The sequence below is a fragment of the Mchenga conophoros genome, linkage group LG15 (assembly GCF_057382185.1).
Source record: "Mchenga conophoros isolate Kocher_MC1m ecotype Shallow Benthic linkage group LG15, M_conophoros_male_GT1.1, whole genome shotgun sequence".
NCBI lineage: Eukaryota > Metazoa > Chordata > Actinopteri > Cichliformes > Cichlidae > Mchenga > Mchenga conophoros.
The window spans coordinates 16,404,225-16,425,827 of NC_140540.1; the positions used below are offsets into that span (position 1 = coordinate 16,404,225).

General features: G+C 39.5%; 1 protein-coding gene across 21 annotated transcripts in view; it reads right to left on the reverse strand.

The window, feature by feature from the left end:
* ptprk (protein tyrosine phosphatase receptor type K) overlaps window positions 1-21,311 on the reverse strand; it is a 105,787-nt gene extending 84,476 nt beyond the window's left edge. For 20 of the 21 annotated variants that reach the window (XM_085248088.1, XM_085248087.1, XM_085248085.1 and 17 more), the window contains exons 1-2: window positions 20,957-21,311; window positions 14,617-14,640 (exon numbers count right to left, since the gene is read on the reverse strand). In XM_085248088.1, the coding sequence (XP_085104214.1) occupies window positions 14,617-14,640; window positions 20,957-21,038 (106 nt within the window). In that variant the 5' untranslated portion in view covers window positions 21,039-21,311. The remainder of the gene's footprint in view (window positions 1-14,616; window positions 14,641-20,956) is intronic. The other variant, XM_085248074.1, reaches the window with a different exon arrangement.
* Window positions 21,312-21,603: the final 292 nt, after the last annotated feature.

The window sequence follows — 21,603 nt, forward strand, 5'->3', positions numbered from 1 at the left end:
TCAGTTAGGAGAATTGTGTGAAGAGTTTTGCAAAAGTGACCTAAGTATTGAGAAATGTGTCCTAGCGTCTGTAAAAAACTGTAAGAGTTGATCCCACAAACCTCTCAGAGACAAATTACGTCTATTGACCCCGATCAACCTTTGCCTCTCCACACAGCCACAAAAACTCACAAACACAGACTCTCCCTCACTCTCTTTCTCTTTCACACACACACAAATACACTTCACTTAATATCCTGAGCGCTTCAGTCTCCACTCCATTCCTCATCCAGTGAACCAGCTCTTTGTGTGTGTTTACTCCTCTCTTTCTTTGTGTTAGGGTGTAAGGTTAAATGATGGCCATTAAGATTCATCTCTGAGTTCACTACCAGCAAACCAAATACCCTCTGACACACACACAGACAAACATGCACACAAACACATAAGCAGATGAGGGTGGTCAGAGTGCACCAATTGTCTCTCCTCTTCTGTTTGTCTCTCGCCTGTCATTTAGGCCAATTGAAATCACTGAATGCATAATGAATTGCAGTAATTGTAGCACTAAAGCAGGGCTGGAAAATTTGTTCACTTTGTCACTTCTTCTTATTGGCTTTAAATTCCAAGTTTATAGAGTGATTTTGGGCCTGTGTAAATCACCATAAATCACTTTCTTGTACAGCTGACCGTTTCTCGGCAGATCTGTTGTGGCATGCTGTCGACACATTTCACAAGATTCACTCTGTTTGCTCTCCTGCTGCCTCCCAGGACAGATGAACGAAAAAGAGAAGGATGAGGACGAGAGGGTTACAGATCGAGGGGACGACGAGAGATGAATAAAGTGATGATTGAAGTCATTCCATCTTCACACCTACAGATTGGAAATCACCAGGCAATTTCCTACTTTCACTTTGTTTATCACACAAAAAGCGTGTGTGTGTGTGTGTGTGTGTGTGTGTGTGTGTGTGTGTGTGTGCGCAAGCACCAGTATGTGTAAGCGTGTTATTCGCATCTCAGTTAATCCTTTTCTCCCTGACAAATTCACTGACTGACTAACAAGGAACTAACTGACAAACTGCCTCATTTTCTTCAATCTGAACTTTTGCACACACACTTAAAACACAAACACACTGCGTGATGACTGAGTGGACCCTGTGTCAATCCCAGCATGCCTCTCTGCTCCGAGGCAGGAGATTCTGTCATCAGCACAGTGACTGTCAGAACGCATCATCGGCGGCCTTGGCAACTAATTAAGACCTGCCTGTCAGGCCTGTGGTCCGTGTGCATGTTTGTGTGTGTGTGTGTGTGCGTGCGTGTGTGTGTGTGTGTGTGTGTGTGTGTGTGTGTGTGTGTGTGTGTGGAAACATATACCAATGGACAAAAACATGAGTGTAATTAACTACCTGTCATAAACACACACGAGCGCACACACGCTTTATAGCCAGAGCTACTATATCTGCCAGCAGGCATCAACGTACACAGTGTGTTACTCACCAAGACTCACCAGTCATTAGTCACAGAAAAAACACAAACAAAAATTCCAACAGAGACTTACTCATGCATGAAATTCAATGGTTTTATGCATTTTTTTTTATTATAGCCTCCTATTTTCCAATGAGGTCCCTACAGATGCATGAAAATTCATCAGAATGCATTGTAGCAAATACTAGCAGTGAAGGAAATATGAATTCAAATCCAGAATCAAGTTGTTGAAACACTAAAACTTGTACTTAAAAGTTTATTTACAATATTAAGGGCGAATGAATGAAAAAAAAAAACAGAACAAAATCCCTGTGTGTGTCAAAGCATGCAGTATTCTTACTTTGATGCTTTAATATGTACAGCCACAGTCACAAAGGTTGCTGGCTGTCATCAAGTTATATCAGTCACATAGAGGGTGCTGCACCAAAAACCTCCTTGAAGCTGCTTTGATCAGCAGAAGAGTGGCACAGTCACCCATAATTTGCATTGAAGAAATGAGCATGGAGGATAAATCATGTTGGTTGTAGCAACTATTTACTTTGTAGGCAACCATTTTTGATTTGCTTTGCACTTTTTCAAGTATCACTATCACTTGGCAAGGATTGTGTGAGTGTTTTCATACAAGTTGACATATTCCAGTGCAAACTCTGGGCAACATCAGTGACCAATTAGCATCTATGGAGGCAATGGAGGTTTTTGGTTCAGAACTGTATACCCCATTGCAAACAATTTCACATGATGGCTGCTAGCAACCACTAAGGAAGTGCATGTGTTTCCTTAGTGATTGACTGCCAGGATCTCTAGGCCTGGGTGACTGAAGTCTAAGAAGTATTTCAACATTGTAGTTGGTCAAGATTTTTTTAATTTAATTTAATTTTTAGGATTTTTTTAAAAATAGTTTTTAACATCTTCAGATAAATCCAGTGAAATGTAATTAACCAGGAGTTGCATGAAATGAAAACACTCATTTTAAAATGATGGGCAGAGTACTTTTTGTCCTTGATCTCTCTTTACTCTCTTAAAAGTGACTAATACTTTACAGTCCCATTAGCTAAACAACATTGAAATCATGTTTCAGGCAATTGTTCACCCCTTACACACAGTAATAGCAGTGAGTGCTGAATTCATCCTCACCACATTAAGCAGTGATGCAAGTTCACTGACTGAAAACTGTGTGTGTGTGTGTGTGTGTGTGTGTACAGTCAGTAATGAGGTGTGACTAGTGTGTGTCAGTGAAAGTTGACTGATCAGCGTAATGAGCAACAGAACATAGAGGGAAAAAGATGGCAGACAGGACGAGGAGAAAGTCATGAGATGCAACAAAAATGAGTAGGAGGATATATTAATTTCTTTTTCATATTGACTGATTACACATCTAAAGGCTGTCGGTGTCTCTGCAAGTTGTTTTTGATACTGCTGGAAACATGACAGGACAGACCAAAAATATAAAAGCACTTAAGGGAGAGGCCTTTTTTTTTCTGGCTTAAAAGGAAAAGATGTCAATTTAAATTCAGGTTGAAGTTACACTGTATGTTTTCTCCTTAATTTCTAGCCGTTTCAGGTATAATTGAATAATGTATTAAATCTTTGAACAACTGCACAATATATGAGTCAAAACAATTATTTTTATTGGTATAAACTCGAATGCTGGGCAATTCTACAAATGCACTGTAGCTGTATGTACACTTGCTTCAGTAAGATGACTTTTAATAGAAAAACTGACATTTGGTAGGTGTTGCACTGTCTGAGTCACACTGTATTTGCTTACCAGGTGAACTTTATTAAATTAAAATGGGTTTCTCCACTCAGACAAGTGCTTACATAAAGTTAATTGTTACTTGTTTACATAAATGACAAATTACTTGTTGACTTTGAGAAAATATGACCCATTTAGAGAGAAGATTAAAACAGATAATGGGTCACTGCTAAAAAATCTAATCTGACGCTTGATCAAAACATTAATAATATAACCTGTAAATCATGCATCATAAATATCGACCAACAAACCTTGGAACAGAATTTTTTACATAGATATTTTTACAAGTAATGGATGTCCAGTTGCTTAAATAGATGCAAATAATCTAGTCTTTACTTAGAGGACTTTAAACACACACAATGTGCAGTTCCCCAGATCTCTCTGTAGCAGTTATAAAACATCATTTTTGCACTTGATTTTAATCTGTGAATTGGACTAACGGATCCCAGGTATGCAGGTGTGACAGAGGCTGTTTTTACCTGTGTATATTTGTGCTTCAAGCTGACTAACCAGAAGTTGGTCATCAGTCAAGCTCTAGATTTATTTATAAATGCATTGCAAGTAATACTGAATGTTCCATTTACAGGCTGTTTCAGCTGTTGACATTTGTAAAAGGGTGCAGAACAAAACAGGACAAGGCCACCATGTCCTGCTTTAAAGACATATTTTCTTTTTAGGATACATTATCGTGCATCTCTATGTGCGTCATTTACATTTAGCACTTCCCACTTGTTCCACTAAATCCTAAATCCAGACATCTAAATCCACGTTTAAACACAGTCTTAGACTACTTTATCTAGTCTGCCTTCCTCTCTATCGGCCTGGTTAAATCGAAACAGCTACAGCCAAAACCAGGCCTCCTGAAAGATAAACAGGCTGATTTCAGAGCAGAAACCTACCAATCACAGTATTGCACAGTAATCCAACCAGTTAGAAAAGTAAATACACACAGATAGACAAAGACACACATGAAAGAGGAACAAAGGCCAACTCTCAAAGCTCTGCCTCCATCTGTGAGAAAATGGGTTAACAACTTGTAGTTGTCCACTTTGTGCTGGTCAAAGAGAAGCCTAACTCCTGCAGTAAATGAGAAAGCAGGTCAGTGCATTCTGTTCCCTTTTCCAAAGATGCAGTGAGTATTGAACCCAAACAGGTCGCAGACAGAAGTTGCATTGCAGAACAAGCCCGGACAAAGAAAATCCTACATACAGAATTGCATCTTATCAAACCAGCATAACTTTCTCTCTCTTCGCTGGTCTCTCTCTCCTGTTATCAGCAGATACGGAGGAGGTATGAAAGAGTGCAGCTGCAAGTGTTTGTTGTGTCAGTCTGCTCTGGTCTACTCCGCTCGTGTGTAGTTGCTTATCATACTTCAAACAGCTTTTGCTCCTTCTCCCACACACTTTTCTCCGGCCACTCTCTTCTGTATCATGTACTCCCATTTCTTTCTTTTCCATTTCATGAAGGATTATAACCCAAGTCTGTGTCACAGGTCGGGGCCTGTAACGTGTATCTAAACAGCTTTTATCATCATTATAATCTGTCACACCAATCTGCTCTTTTCTTTTCTCTTTTTGCCAAATTGAAAAACAGATCTCTGTATATCTGCAAGGTATACCGGTCCTTAAGCATCTGTTATTTCCCAGCAAACTGTAAAATGGTAACAAATTGGAACTTTGCAAACGTTAACAGCCATGGAAAAAACAGACCGGCAGCAATGCAGCCATGGTTTATAGTGGTGACATTCAGGAGGGACCTCATCATGGTATTCAATTTGTATTTACAGGTCTCGTGATTTTAAGGCGATCCAATTCAGTGCATGAAAACTCAAAATGAAGTACCACAGTTCACGGTTAGATCTTTTAATGAATTCATTTCATTCTTTCATTTTATCTCTTACACTCGTGGACGATGTCTAACAATACAAGCCAGCAGATTTTCAGGGCTCCAAATAATGAGAGCTTTCTAAAATAAAGGAAAATGGTATTATATTTTCAAGATATGTTAAGCTGCATCGTTTCACTGAATTAATACAATCTGGTATCACAGCAGCCAAGAAAAATGATTTACAGTTCTCGGAGGAGAGCACTTGTCATAACAGCCACAGTTAACGAAAGACAAAACATAGCCTACTGTTGAGCCCACTCTTTGTTCACAGTGTCATTTAGAAAGAGCTTCTAATTTGTTCTCACATGTAGGTGGAGTTTCTGCACTGTTCTGTGGTGCGTTGGTTGCAGGCAACATCAGACTGTTTTTCAGATTTTACTCTGAGAAAAACGGGCAATATGATTAATGTGAGTCATAATCTCGGGAATGCATGGAGAAGATGAGTACTGTGCGGTACACTTTACATGCTGAATACCCATCTCTGGTGTAAAATCATCCCACAAATATGAAAAACAGGCCAAATATTTTGTGAAGGATATGCTTAACCTCTTCATATATAGATATGAGCGTATAGCCATGATTATGAAGCATTAAAATCTCGATGGATCAAATTAGAAATATTTGATTTTATACACATTTTTTAAATGAGTATAACATAATTACCTAAAATATGCCTCTGGGATTTAAACTCAAATTACAAGTTGTGTGTGTGCGTGTTGCCGCACAACATGAGTCTATGCCTGACTCACTAAGGTTTATGGGTTTAAGATATATAATGTAACATTTTAATTAAACTATTGCAGATATGCAGTCCATACTAAATCGAATTCAATAAATGTTCTATATCTTTGTGTTAAATCAAGCAATCGTATTGCGATTCATACTGCACTTCACGTGTGCTTTTGTGTTCAAACACTAAAAACAGAAGGCATCAAAAGATCTAAAAAAAAAATCTCTTACAATCTGCAACAATTTAGTAACTTACAGTCAGTAACTTTTTTAAAAAGCAAAACATGACTGTGCTTTGTCTATTTGAACTTCAGTTGAGCTTAAATGGAATCCGGCATCTTTGAAGTGCAAGAACACAACAAAGAACAAAAAGACATGTAGACTTTACTGATTATATAAGAGCTGCTGATACAACTACAGCTCTCCAACAACTGTACAGTATCACATAAGATGGCAATTTAATATACTAAATATTCAGCCTATCTATATCCGTGAGTTAAGTCATGAACATATTCATGCAAAGAACGTAAAATCGTCCACTGATATTACAAATGCACGTATAACCTAGAAACCCTCAAGAAAATCTCAAGTATTCATAAATTCATAAAATAGCGACTTTTGTAATGAAAATTGGTCTGATATTTAAGCATTTCTTTGTGGTGGAGAACAAGAGAATTAAATTGGATCTGTTATGTGTGAAAACAACGTCCCACTGGACAAATACTGTAAAGCAGGTTCCAGTCTGATATTAGCAATAAAAGACAGATCCTTTAAGAGCAGATTATTTCGTTATAAGCCTACATAAAGTGAAATCCGTGCCATGACCCGCTTTATTAAGTCCACACATCGATAAGCTTTAACGTCAACAGCTCAACGACACTGTTTAGGATTAAATAATCATGTTAAGTTTACATACGCAGCCAGAAGTGTATTTACTATGACCTGCAGTCATGCTCCTTCTGTTTCATTCCCTCTCACATTTCTGCTGCTACGATTAAAGTCGCTCTCCCCTCTTTTAGTTTCTCTTGCTCTCTCTGGACCACTAACCTTGATTCACTGCTTTACTCGACTCTGCCTCAGGCTAGGACATATACACATACACACACTGAACATAGAGACATGTACAGACAGGCAGATTTACAAGCATTCATACAGCCGTATAGACTAAATGGGAGATATACACATGTACTTGACCATGGTAAAGTAGAAGCGGTTAGTTTGGGGCCAGCGTGAGGGGAAAGTGCGGCTAACCGAAACCACATGTGGCTGACTCGCTCTCTCGCTGCGTCCAGAGGTATGCGAGGCTTTGGAGCGTGTGTGTGTGTGCATGTAACTGTGTGACGGTGTGTGATAGAGAGCAAACATTAGAAGAAGAGGCACAGAGGCAGAGTGAGCTCATTTCTTGACTTTAACCTTTATTTGTCCAGGGAACAGCTGCATTTAGCAGACATGTAGTTCTGTAGTAAGACTACATTCACACAGCAGCACACGGAGGAGTTGTCCCACTTTAAGTATGCTTTTTACTCTTGACCCCTGCAGCAGTGCCACAATCAGTGAGGTTAAGCTCTTTGTTCAAAGGCAAACCTGCCACAGTTCCTGCACAGTCACATCCTAAACCTGAAAAAATCCAGTTTGAAAGAACTCTCCCCAAAATACTCTTTTAAAATGTTTTTTTTTCTCTGACAACCACAGAGAAGGACTGACCCTCTTCTGCTTCAGCTGATTAGATTTCAGCAAGTTACACAGATTCTCCATAAAGAATGTCTGTTTGTTTCAGATCAGCCTCCTAGCCAATGAAACTGCTTAAAAATGACTGCAAATGTATAATCACTGCATTTTGAGCAAGAGTTTGTATGTCACACTTTGTAGAGAAGTATGCAAAAAGAAAGTAGCAACACGAGTGTTTTTTTGGCCAACAATCAAATATGCACAAACTCAATCAGCTCCACAAAAATGATTAATTTGGTTGACTTTGTCCCTTGCATGAACTTGAATGAAGTTGAACAGGAAGAAAACAAATCCACAAAGACTACATGGAATCTCAGGGAAAACATGTTAAAAATAAACGAGGGTGTCAAGTACTGTATCCAACTGATGAATCCCGAGCACACAACGTAAAGAAAGTCATGAGTTTTTTTATTCAACAAATCCATGTAAACCGCAAAACATCAGCATACACAAATGATCGTGCACAGACAGCTGTAGTTCTGTATCAAACCTGCACTTAGCTTCACTTTGTAGTGAGGAACTAACCCTACAAGACAAAGCAATGCTGTGTGTTAACATACAATTGTGTGCATGTGCGCATGTGTGTGTGTGTCTGCGTCCCTGAGGTTGAGTGTAAGAGACAGTTTATGTCATGGGGAGGTAGCTCTGTATCTGCTAACCGTTACTCCAACAAGACAGCTCGCTTAACTCACACACACACACACACACACACACACACACACACACACACACACACACACACACACACTCACAAGTTTTATACACACACACACACACACTTTATTTACCTTTGGCCCAACACAGACATAGTGACAGTTAACCTAGCCACTTAATACAAACGGACAGTTTCTTCTACAAGGACTTATATTTAGAGTGTGTGTGTGTGTGTGTGTGTGTGTGTGTGTGTGTGTGTGTGTGTGTGTGTGTGTGTGTGTGTGTGCGCGCGCGTGTGTGTGTGTGTGTGTGTGTGTGTGTGTGTGTGTGTGTGTGTGTGTGTGTGTGTGTGAGAGCTTGAGTCAGAGTAAATCTGGCTGAACTGAAAACAGAGAGGAGAGAAAACACTAACAAAAGCATTCCAGAAAGTGGGTGAGAGAGATAGTGAGACACAGAAAAAGAAGGAGAGCGAGAGAGAGACCTTGAGAATGTTTCGTGGCAGCATAACACTGTAAAGAAGAATCTGTACTTCAACTTTTGAGCCATCAGATAAAACCATAGATACATCTTATACATCGGCAATATAAACTGACAAAGTGTGCAAAGTTGCTGTTTGGGGTTTTTAGCTAAAAGCTGAAAAGAAAACATTTACAAGTCTGTATATGTTATGTAGAACAGGAGAGAGGAGAGAAAATGCATTTGCCATTTCATTCTTTTTTCATTGCACAAATGATCTTAACTTAGCTGTCTATCAGACAAATGAGCTCCCATTTAGCCTAGACTGGGGATTTTTTCTTTGTTTTTGCTGCTTTATATGGTGAGAAATGAAACATGCTTGTGCCTTTAATGTTCGGGAAAATCAATATAAAGATGAATATGCAAAACACGGGCCTTTTTTAACTATTTCTTGACAGGTGTAAGTGATTTTAACAATGTGTGGAGTTTTTAAGACAAGGTTGACAAGTGAAGTGAAATGTTGAAACAGCATTTTTGATACGAAAATCACTCAATTCGCTTTAAACTGACTCCAAAAATATCATTTTACCTTTATTTTCCAATCAGTCCAGTATTGTTCAAGTGTTTAAGTAAGGATAACTACATAACAACTGAAATTTCCATCTTAAATAGAATCCACACACTTTATCCCATGTAATACAACACCATTTGGTCTGGATTTGGAAATCCCACCCTTTCTCTTGTTATGGGGGAAACATGGGAACTGGAAAAGTAGGGAGGAGGAGAGATGGGAGAGAGGGGGGTAAAGAAGGGGGCATTAGATTAGAAGTCAGGGGTAGGGAAAGAAAGTGTGTGTGTATGTGTGTTGGGGGGGCGGGGGGGGGGGGGGGGGCAGAGAGGGGGTAGGGTTTGATAAACGTTGTGTTACTCTGTTTAGGTTAGTGGGCCATAAATTCCAAAGGGGGTAGGGAGGTAAATGAAGCTTTAGGATAGAGTTTACGGATAGAGGCTTGGAAATGCTCCGTGAGAACAGGCGAGAGAGCTTGTTTGACTAAACTGACTGAGTTTGTTCTGACTTCACCAGACACGGTGGAGTCTGCATAGTATCCGCATCGCAGCGGAGTGCGTATATGTGTATGTGAGGGAACATCAGCTTAAATAAGAATTTCAGGGCATCTTCCCAATGAAAACCTTGCATGTCCTATTTTGGAGCTCTTCATTTTGTGTTGCTCTGAAGCTGTCCGTTGGGAATTTCACTGCACTACCTTTTCTTTTTTATCTCTTCCAGCGAAAGGCCACATTATTTGTTCTGAGAGGTAAAGTTCTGTAATCGAATCAGCAGAACTCATGATCAGAGGTTGCCACAGATGAATCGGCGCTGCTCACTTGTGCTCAAACACTAACAAATGCCTGGGGGAGTAACAGTCTCAATGGATGTTTTAAGCCTGCAATATATGGAAACCGTGGAAAAACTATTGTTTAGTTTCATGAATGCATACATATAAATCTCAAAAGGTTGGCCTTTAGGAGGTTGAAACTCAGCAGGCAGCCCTGGCTCCTCTCAGTTATAGCTGTTGGAGTTGCTGCATAGCTTAATTTTGATATACGACACTAATACAGTGCTATGTTTACAGATTCTAATCCCTGAAAAGTATGCATTTAAATTGTAATTGCTCATAGAAGATTTTTGTGAAGAGCACAGTTTAGTGTGCCTTCATTATGGTTGATTTTATGGGTACTGTAACAGAACCCGGTGCTAAATTGTGAAAGACCAAAGTACAGAAAAGCTCCAACATTTCAGTTCTGCTCTTCGCAATAGAAGCTGCATTAGGCAGGGTCAGCTTTCTCTTTGATATGCTGAAGAACAGTGCAGAAGATACACAGATGCACTGCTATTAGTGTCAATGGTGGAGAGAATTAAACATTCGAAAGTGTGGTTACACTTTACTAGAGTCAGTGCTGACAATGCTCACTGCCACAGCAACAAGTGGCAGAAACATGAGCAATCTGGCAACTATAAAAGTATATTACAATACAAAGGTTCCGAAATTCAAATCTTTAGAGATGGGAATGTATTGATTGGTTTTTTGATTCTGATATCCATCAAGTGATACCCAGTCTGCACCCATGAGTACATTGGTTTCGCTTGCTATATTTATACACTCTCTTCATGAAAAGTCCTTTCAAAATGTGACATGTCTGATGGAAGAGCAGGGTTGTGAAAAGGTATGAAAGCCACAGATTTACTGTATTACATGTCAGAAGCTAGGAAAAACATGTCCATCACTAGGCAACATCTTTGCAGTGCAACTAACATTCGCAAAATCCAAAGACATTCAATTTACAAAGCAAAGAAATCAGCAAACCCTCACTTTTAAGATGGTAAAAATTGGTCATTTTAGCTTGTTAAAAAGCTTAAACAACCACAACGTAATCAATTTTTCTGTCATTTCATTTGATATTTATTCATTGCTTACCGGTAATTAAATGTTTCATCATTTCTATTTAACTTAATTTGTCTGCCCTTGGGCTCAGATTTCTGCAGAATATCTTTCTAAACAAGATAGCAAAAGCATTATGACTGCAGACATTAAAGGGTTGGGAGACACCTACTTATCGCCCACTTAATTGCAGAGTTTGATTTTCCTTATACAAATGAAGTTTTATACAGTAGTTTTAGAATAATTTCCTTTAAAGAGTAATGATAACGGGTGTATGTAAAATATGTAAAGAGTAAATATTAGCATATCACTTTATCACAGGCGATATTTTGAAAAACAAGGCTAACACGACCCAGCTAGAAAACTGACAGACAGACAGATGTTCAACATTTAAATGTCTCTCTTCAGACTCCCACACACAGTCTGTCTGTTAGCATGATTGACTGTATGATGTGTATACGCAGTCACTGTCACGCTGACCATGTGTCTACAGTCATCTGCAGTAAGGAGAGACACACACAGGCTGGCAGGCAGACAGACAGACTAAACGTCAGATTAGAGTGGCAGACAGACAGATTTGACAGGGGAAAAAAATATTGTGTACCACTATTTGGAGGGAAAAGATAGCTCGGGAATATCTCCCGGAAGATTGAAATCTCTGTTCACACAGAGGAGCGGCAGTGTGGGGATGTGAAGATACATGGTCAGGGATGGAGATGATAATCTTAATGGACTGGTCGTCTATCTGTAAGCCATTGATTCACACACAAACATGTAAGGGAAGGTTTAAATATCTCAAAAGCCTTCTCCAACTTCTGATTTGAAATCAGTTTACAGAAGGGAGGAGAATTATTGGAAATGAATTTGAGGACAGTGAAAACATGTCTCTATAATTTTAGGACATATTGTTAAAATTATTGTAGCAGAGTATCCCGTAGGATTTTACCTAGAGATAATACACACAGATAAGCAATAAGCCTTTCATGGAATATTGCACATTGACGGCTTATGACTACTTTTGTGTGCATTTGTGTGTTCCTGTGTGTGCATTCATGACAGATGTCTTCATAACTGGAATAATAGAAACCACTTCTGCCAGGCCCCAGAGCTACACAGGCACATACACACAGGAGCCCTTTGGCTATCCCATCCACCTGAAGGTTGGCATAATCATGCATAACACACACAAAGTTGGGCTGTCACATCTACTCAAAGTACAGGTTAACTGCGGCCTTAAGCAAAGTCTGTCTCATTAAATATACTTTGTTTACATAGCTTAAGTTTTTCTTATAAAGCATAAAAGATAACAAAACTACTTTACATTTTTTAGGGAAGATAACTAACTGTTGTATAAACTAACACTAAGAAGTAAGAGAGGTTGAGAACTTAAAATGTGCCAGATTAAGACCATGGGTTACACTTTAACCGAGAGTCATCGGGAAATCCCAGACTCAGTGGGTTGACTGGATCATTAAACATTTACTGAACATGAAAGGCGGGAACTGGTCACTGTGACAAGAGGAACAGTGGAGATTTGCTGTAAAGTTTCCACCCCAAAGTGAAACATGCCATAATCAGTTTGTAACCTTATAACTGTACTTCAGTGCCACCTATATACTTATAATTAAGAGTTAGTTAATGAACAATCCTTTCTTTAAAGACCCTTGCCTTGCCAAAAACCACCTCCAAAATTTAAATGAGTCTTCTTGGGAAATGGGAAAAGGTGCTTCATACAGGAGTGACCCTGAAAAGCAAAAAACCAAACCATGACAAGCTTGAATATGTTACTATATGCATTTCATTACAAAGGACTCTGACTTTGAATTATTACTACCATTAACAATATAATATAATATATAATACAATATAATAACAGAGCACAACTATGATCTGAGCCTAAGGCCTACAGACTTTGCCTTCATGTTGCCAGGAAGTTTAAAGTGAGCAACAATAAAGATTACATTAGAAAAGAGCATTTAATTTCTAATGTAATCAGTTTTGTTGCTAGAGGATAAATACATTCCTGAAAAGTGAAAACAAATACAAAGCATCATGTCTCACAATCAAGACTCTCTGTTATTTGTGCCAAAAATTGTATTTATATAATGTTTGCACAATCGAGTGAGGAACCTGAAAAGGGTCTGATACTAAAATTACGATTGATTAGACACTTGTTTGCAAAAGTATCGATACCAACAATGTTATCTTCACCTCACACAGCAACATACAGGCACACCTGAACAGCAGCACATCAAAACTTGGCAAAGCATCTGACACCTGAGAGGAGAGGTCAGTAAAGCTCCCATTTCAGCAACATTCAAGTATTAAACAGTATATCGTAAATGTTAAATGCTAACACTATTATGACAACACAACCATTACCTCACCTCCAATAAACCAGCAGTTTACTAATCCGTTATAACAAATATTCTTCACTTGGGGCCTAAGTTCAGTGAAATCTACAAAATTCTGCCAGAGTAGATGTAGAATCTGCCAAAACCATTTAAAAAAACTTGTACTCCTTAATATGATTTGACAGTATTTCTACCCCACTGGGCATCCGATTGGTCTCTATTATTTTTATACTGAATAACGTCTGCATTGGAACATAGCATTCCTACGTTAGTTTTCAGGGATTGATTAAAGTGGCACTCTACAAAATGATCTATCTATCTATCTGCAGTGTGAAGAGTGTGTAGCATATCTTACAAACTTGTAACCTTCACAACCAAAGGACAACTCCCTTATTAAGAAGAGAAGAGAAGAGAAGAGAAGAGAAGAGAAGAGAAGAGAAGAGAAGGGTGTGTTTAGCTACTGAAGGAACAAAGTTACTCAGAGCTCTTTTATTAAAAAGCAGGCTCAACTAAACAAATAGCACCTGGAAACTTCAAACCTCCCGACAGCTGTCTAGCTACACAGACAGACAAGCACAGGAAGAGAGACACAGAGACAAATGGCACATAGATTAACTGACAACCAGGTTGGCAGAGTCACAAAGACGGGTGACAGCATACCAGTACAAGAGTGCTTCAAATATTTAATCGATTCAGGATTGTCACTGTAGAAATTTTTTAACAAGCAAAATAACACTAGACATGAGCTGAAGGTTTATGAAACATTGAAACTATCTGACATTGAATCAAATGGTTCAGAGTTCTTCAAACATGTTCATACTGAGGAAGGTCCAAATACTACTACAGTACTTTAATGCTGGCTTATCAAGGTCAGGAAAATAAAAACCCAAAGAAAGCTCTACTGCCATGTCAAGGTGAGTTTGATTAAATACGCTAAAATAATTGACAAGCACTTAGCCCATGATTAGTAAATGGGATGATTAGTAATGTAGCTAAAAGATGGGATGACAATGGATGACAAAACAAAGCAACATCACTACAACTAATGTCTACACAATGAAAAGGGAACCCTGCGTTAAGGTGGAGCTATGGGGGAGTTACGACAACATTAAAACCATGAAAGATGAAGCTCGGCTGGCGACTCGTAACTCACCCTTCTCAGCGCGCCCCATGTGAGCTGGATCCAATAGAAGCAAAGCAGAGAATAACAGCACAGAATTAGGTTGGAAAGCATGCACGGGTTCACAAACACAAAAGAGATTTTCATTACATGTTGTTCTGACAGCAATTTTCTCACTTTACGCGTTTTTCTGGTCTATTCTGGATAAACTTCTGCTTTTATCTAACTAAACAAAATATATATATTCAAGAAAAGCAAGAATGAAGTAATCCAATATTGCCCCATGACTTTCTTCAGCTTTGCATCCACCCTGTTCAACAGCAGCAGCAACAAAATCAATGCTTTCAGGAATCATATATAAGCAGCTACACTCCAACAATGATTTGTAACCTTAATAACACAGTTGAATGCAATCTGTTTAAAAAATGCAAAGGAAAGAACAAGTCTGAACTGACACAAGTTCACACAAACTTTAAACTTTATCCAAAACACACCCAACCTCTGCCTTCACCCTCTTATTCATCTAATCCCCATGAACTCCAAAAGTCAAGACTGTCTTCACCTGCTACCACTTGCACCAATCTCTCACTCCTTTATGCACATGCACACACAAGTCATATCTCTGTTGCATATATCATTATCACTACACACTAAAATGCACAACTGGTGCTGAGGCTGCTCATCTGGCTGTGTGAGTGTGAGGCAAAGGGTGTGTGCTTGTGCATGCACTGTAATGTAATTAATCAGCTGTGAGTGTTGATTACTTAATCTGTCATTAGCCAGCCATGTGTATAAGGGTGTGTGTGTGTGTGTGTGTGTGTGTGTGTCAGGCAGCAGCATTTTTCAAGGCCCCCTTGTACCAACAGCTGTGACCAGAGCCAAACAGGGCAGAGCAGAGATTGATGATACAGGACTAGCATCATCATTCATCAGGGATGTGATGTTTCAGGGATTTGGGATGTGTGTTGAATGTGCTGCCTGTCTTGGTTTCCAGTGGAGCGCTATCACTTTCTTGGTTCGCTTTCTTTGCTTGATTGGTGATTTAAACCCATCACGACCCAGTATTTAAGACTCAATCCTCTTTATGACATTATTTAATCTACTGTAGGTTTTCTCTGAGTACTCCAGTTTACTCCAACAGCCCCAAAACACGTGTGTTAGGTGAATTGGCAATTCTAAATTGGCCGTGGCGTGAATGTGATCATGAATGGTTGTCTTTTCTATAGTCTCTTTTTCAGTAGTACCTACTCAGCTCAGCTCGACTTAACTCGGTTTTCAGAGTTTTCCTTTATGTGGTAGTACCTGATGCCAAAAACATCAAGCCAAAAAAGTGACGTCAACAGACTGCATGCCACTGATTGGCCACGGAGTGGCTGGATGACTCACGAGGCGGAGTCCTTTACAAGAAACCTGCCATTTTTGAGACCCAGCAACAAGGGAAATCGCTATAAACCACCGCCGTGGTTGAATGACAAAGTGCAGACATTTACCATCGGTTTAGCAGCAGGAGTACCATCGTCTCAATGTCCTGAACTTTTGGTTCACGTTGCTATAAAAACACCTCCCTCATTGAGGTGCTACTCAAATGTAATGGAAAACGACGGAAACAGAGTCAAGTCAAATCAACTTGAGCAGCTGAGTAGCTGTTAATGGAAAGTAGACTGGCAACATATCCAAGGATATGCTACCTGACCAGCATGTCATACAATACAATACAATGTAAATATACAGTTTTTGCCAATACAAACTGTTTATGTCACAAATTATTGTGTGGGATTATATTTGTCATCTTAAACAGACATAGTTGTGGAGGTTTTGCGTTATGAAGTTCTAAAAATGGATAAGAAGTGTAGAAAGTTAGTGACACTAATCAGTAACCAGTCTCTATTTTCATCTGCTTATTATTGCATTATGAACACCACAGATAACAACTGATATAGCCCACGACTGCAGTCAAAAGTTTGTATTTTCAAAAAATACAAACTTTCCTTTTAAAGTCACTTCTTTGTGTTTTAAGTTGAGCAAAGTCTAACTCAGTATCCACCCTCTTTGCAGTTATTTCACTTTGACATTATGGCATCATCACTACAAGCTGCAGAATTTCTTTGGCATTTTATGGTCTCCGGTTGCTGCTTTGCTGCTAGTCTCTCTCTGTTTATATACCCCTTTGGTCACAGTGGATCAGAGAAGAAAAATATACTCATTAAAAAAAACAAAACAAAACAAGAAATCAAATGCCATCCTCTTTTGGGAAGCAATGAGTCAGTCAGTGTGCAAAACACACAAACATTTCCCGCACTTCCACATACAGAGCATTAAAAAAGGAAAAAACAACTTTGTTCATATATTTTGATTCTGCCTGTGTAATAATAGTTGTGTTAAACTGTTAAACTGTACAGTTACATTTTCAACTTGTTTTAGGTAAAGTACAGCATTTTGTGAAACTTCAGTTCTTGACGAAGAACAAATTTTTACATCAAAACAACGTACCTTTCCAAAGCAGAAAGGGAGCTTCAGTGAGAGTCATTTCAAAGTAAAGAAACCTGCCACGATTTATCAGTGCAAATAGCGCTCTGTTTATTTTGCACGCTGTCACATCCTCTTGAATACGTCTGCATAAACTCATGTAAACAAGAATTTCTTTATATTTTATTTTGCAAAAGTGCCCAAAACTTTCACCCACTGTACACACTTAACCCTCAAACTCATTTATGCTCACGCACACACACACACACACACACACGCACACAGTCTAATGAGGGATTAGCTAATGAATTCTCTCAGCAGATTAATTACATTTTACAGACTTCCTCCCCAAACAGCTGAAGAAATGAGCCAGCCACTTTCAAAGCAATGGATTTTGTAAAATCTATCACTAAATTGAAATCCGTAGAAACAGATTAGCTCTAAGCAAAGGGACGTTTCATTTGTGGAGAAGACATTAAGATGGATCTGAAGGACTGCAGACTGAGGCATTACTTTTAACGAGAAATAAATAAAAAAGCCTTTGATTTGGCGCCATTTTACATGGCATGAGTAGAATGAGGAGGCATTTTCACATGAATCAAAATGAGAAGCAAACATTTCAGATGCTCGTCTTTTGTACCACTGTACTCCGGAGGGCTTAAAAGCATCGGCCTCCCTCCTTCTCTGTAAGCGACAGCAAAACACATGAATTGACACACACGTTTGCACCACACACATACACGAGACATGACAGACACACACAGTGATTCACACGCATACACACACACACACACACACTCCCTTCTGCCGTTTTCACAGTCTCTTGAGTGGAGGAGATGCCCACGGCCAAAAACCAATGGTTTCTTATTTGTCCCCCTCCTCTTCTCTTTCTCACTGTCCTTCCATTTCTTTCGCCTTTCTCTATTAAAACACACAATTTTATTTCATCTCCTAAATGGGGCGGAAAAGTAATTATAATTAAACTAACTTGGTTCTAATGTTCGAAATACTAAAATAATTTACAATTCTAATTAAACCAGCTCAGATGCTGTGTTCAGTGGCACTGGCAGCCTTTTAATTCGTCTGGAGACAGTGATGGAAAACAATTATTTCACTTCATTAAGATTAAAGACGCCTAAAATCTGTGTCACAACTCGATCAGAGAGGAGACAGATTTAGAAAGTTGTAAAATTAACATAAACTCGGTTACTGACTTTGTAAAGACAGCTTGTTCAGATTTATTACACTGACTTTGTAAGTGATTAGCCAAAACAAAACTGTGTATAAAAAATGATAAGAAGAGGCAAGAGACAGGCAGATTTAGAGAAATGCTTTAACTTGCAGTTTGACTTTCTAATTGGGAAACTAGAATAGATTAAAAAACTGAAAGGAGACAAATTTAGTGAGAATGCATCTCAGCGCGGACTGAAAATGACTTCTTTAGTGCTTAATGGATGGTTTTAAAAACTTGCCACAAATATTTCTTGTCCTTGTCAGTGATATGAGTGTAGCACCCAAACACACATTTCCTTCATTACTAACTTTTGGTCTTATAATTATTGCTTTTTCTCAGTGCCAAGTCATAATGGCTGTATTAGTTATCAGCCTGCAAACCTTATCTGCATCACTGGCTGGAGATTTTATTAAACCGGTGCATAAAAATGCTGCCAGTGATAAGTTTACACAAGCTGAACGGTGTTAACTTAAATGTTACCTAAATTTTTTGTATGGTTAGCTGGTACAGAAAATACATGGAGACATATGAATGTTTAGTAAAAAGTGTGCCTGTTAATTTTCCCTGTACTGATTTGCTACAATTATTCTCACATTTGCATGCTTTTATCACTAAATATGTGGCTCTTTTTCTACAACAAAGCCAAAGTTCTCCTTCCGATCCCCTTTTCCACGCTAATGATAGCCCACGTCTCTGTGAAGCGGCATCCAGTCACTAGTATTTACTTGCAAATTAACAGCACTTAAATTCCCAAAGAGGCCTCAGAGAAATTCCACACATTTGTTACCCAGAGGACCAAATGACAATGGGGGGGTATGGGGGGGGGGGGGGGGGGGGGGGCGGGTATAGGGTGGGAAAGAGGAGGGGTGGAGGCAATAAAACCTCCCCAGATGAAGCTGGAATTAATGTGTAATATTAATGCAAATCATTAACAGGGCTATTGTGAACACTGGAGCGTAAAATTGTGATTTTATGTGTGGCGCGTGATGTGTTCTTTGCTGTAACTTTAATGTATGGTTGTGATTTTGGAGGTCAGCTTTCAAACAGCTGTGTGAGCCTCTCCTGCCTCTCTGCGCGTCGGAGATGAGAGTGGAGCAACGGCTGAATGCGGAAATAAAACGCAAACAGGTACGAGATCGAGCGATTACAATGAGAACGTAAGGAGTTTGGTTTCTCGGAGCTCGAGGAGTCGTTTGTTTGTTTTGTAACAGCGGATAACTTCCGCGAGTTCATTTAGGCGACTTGCAAAAGCATCGTCCCAAACGTGGCGAGCAGCACTGTTGCAGCGTTTTTCCTGTGCATACGTGTTTCTGCAGGCGAGACGGACAAAAGAGCTTCAAAGGCTCACTGCGCTGCGGGTTACTGTTTAAACTCAAGTCCCGAAGTCAAGCAGAGGGGTGGTCTTCCAACGCATCCCCCGCAAAACGAGGTTTAAAGTATCGCACTCTGCGCGTGACCGTTTTGATGGGAAGTTTCGGGCAATTCGCAAAAATCACGCGTAACTTGATGAATGTGGTAACCAGAAACCAGTTACCGAAAAAGTATCTCAGTCTGATCTCTTCACTCACGCAATGCCAAAAAGCAATACCCCTCTTTATCAACATGCGATCGACGTGCAGACTGTATTCCCAACCATTAGGTTTGATTGCATGCAGCGAGAATAAAGTTGGAGATGAAGCGGCTCATTTGGTTTGCAAAGCGCCAGCAGCTCGTGGCGCTCGCAAACCCAACTGTCCGCTGGCTGGAACAAAAGAGCAACGCTCCTTTAGAAAGTACTTTTAACACATCACAGAGCGCAGGGTGATATTAAATAAAAAGCTCGCAAGCATTTAAGGACGATAAAGATCAAAACAAACCAATCCATCATGCAATTAAGGTGACACATTAGCGTGTCACGAGATGGAAAAACAGCAAAGTGCACCAGGCTTTTAATAAAGGTTGTACAAATCAACGCTGTCTTGCTACATAAATATTATTATACAGTGATGTCCGGGCACACAGGAACTTTTTTTCTCCATTCATGCGCTGCGAGACTGCACTGCTTCACGGCCAAGCTCGGCTCTGCTTGAAATCTACAGGAATAAACGATGCTCAGCGCAAAAAATGTGAAATCTTTCCACTTTAATCCTACTTGCTCATAACTGCAAATGTATGCAATGCTTCCTTTTATTCGTAAATCAGAGGCATAGTAACTCTCGGGTCTGAAGACCTGCGAGGCGAAGAGCCAAGCAGAAATGCAGCAACTTAAGTTTTAGGCATTTAAGATAAGAGTTGGCGATCCAGGTTATGAGTGAGATTACTTGTTCATATAACAGAGCGCAAACAAGGCTTTAAATGGGCTGCATTCAAAGCGTCGCACACAGGCGACTTGCGTGCGACGAAGTGGGCATTTCACATTTTAACAATGTCAAAAAGGCATCTCCACCTCATGAAAATTACCATTTCCACGTCCGCCGACATTTAAAAAGCCCACATATGTGATAAAACAGGCGATACGGTGCATTTTCAACACCGAGGCTAACTTTTCTCGCACACCTAAACACACCTGTCTGGAATTTATGAGCTTAAACCAACGAGGAAAAAGAAATTGTCGCCTAAACTTTTTCTTCTAACACACGACACAACACAAACCACTTCAAACTGTCGTGTTTTTCTTCTTCTTTTTCCTCTTACCTGTCGGTATTTGGCCAGAGACGTTACCAACTATCGAACAGAGAAGCAGGAGTCCCAGGAATACAGAGAAGAGTGTATCCATGTTTAAAGCCGTGGCAGTGCGTGCGAGAGTCTGTAACAGTTTCTCCCCCCCTGAAAGTTTTTTTTTCTTTTTTCTCCGTCTCCAGTCTTCTTTATCTATTTCTTCAGCGGGTTATTATTCCTCCTGTTGTGATGAATTCAGCGGCCCCATTCTCTTTTTTCTCTCTCTCCCCGTTTTCTCTCTTTTCGCTTCCTACGGGCTCTCGCGGACTCCACACTTTGTTTCACGCGGAGTGCAGTGAGGGAGCGCGAGGGAGAGAGAGAGAGAGAGGCAGGGAGGGCGAGCTCAGCAGAGAAAATGTGTGACGTCACAAATCGGGAGTTTATTGAAAAATAAAAAATAAGGAATTAATAGAAACGATGTAACAACAGCACCCTGGTTTTCTATTATTTTCTATTATTTTATAAGTAATTAGCATATGCAGATTGGGTTTTTTTTTTTTTTACTTTATAGTATTATGTTATAACTCTGCAGTATTGGTGACATGTTTATGACCCCCATGCCATTAAGCTACGATTAAATTTTAGATTAAAAAAGAAAGAAAATTAACTTGATTTATCATCTA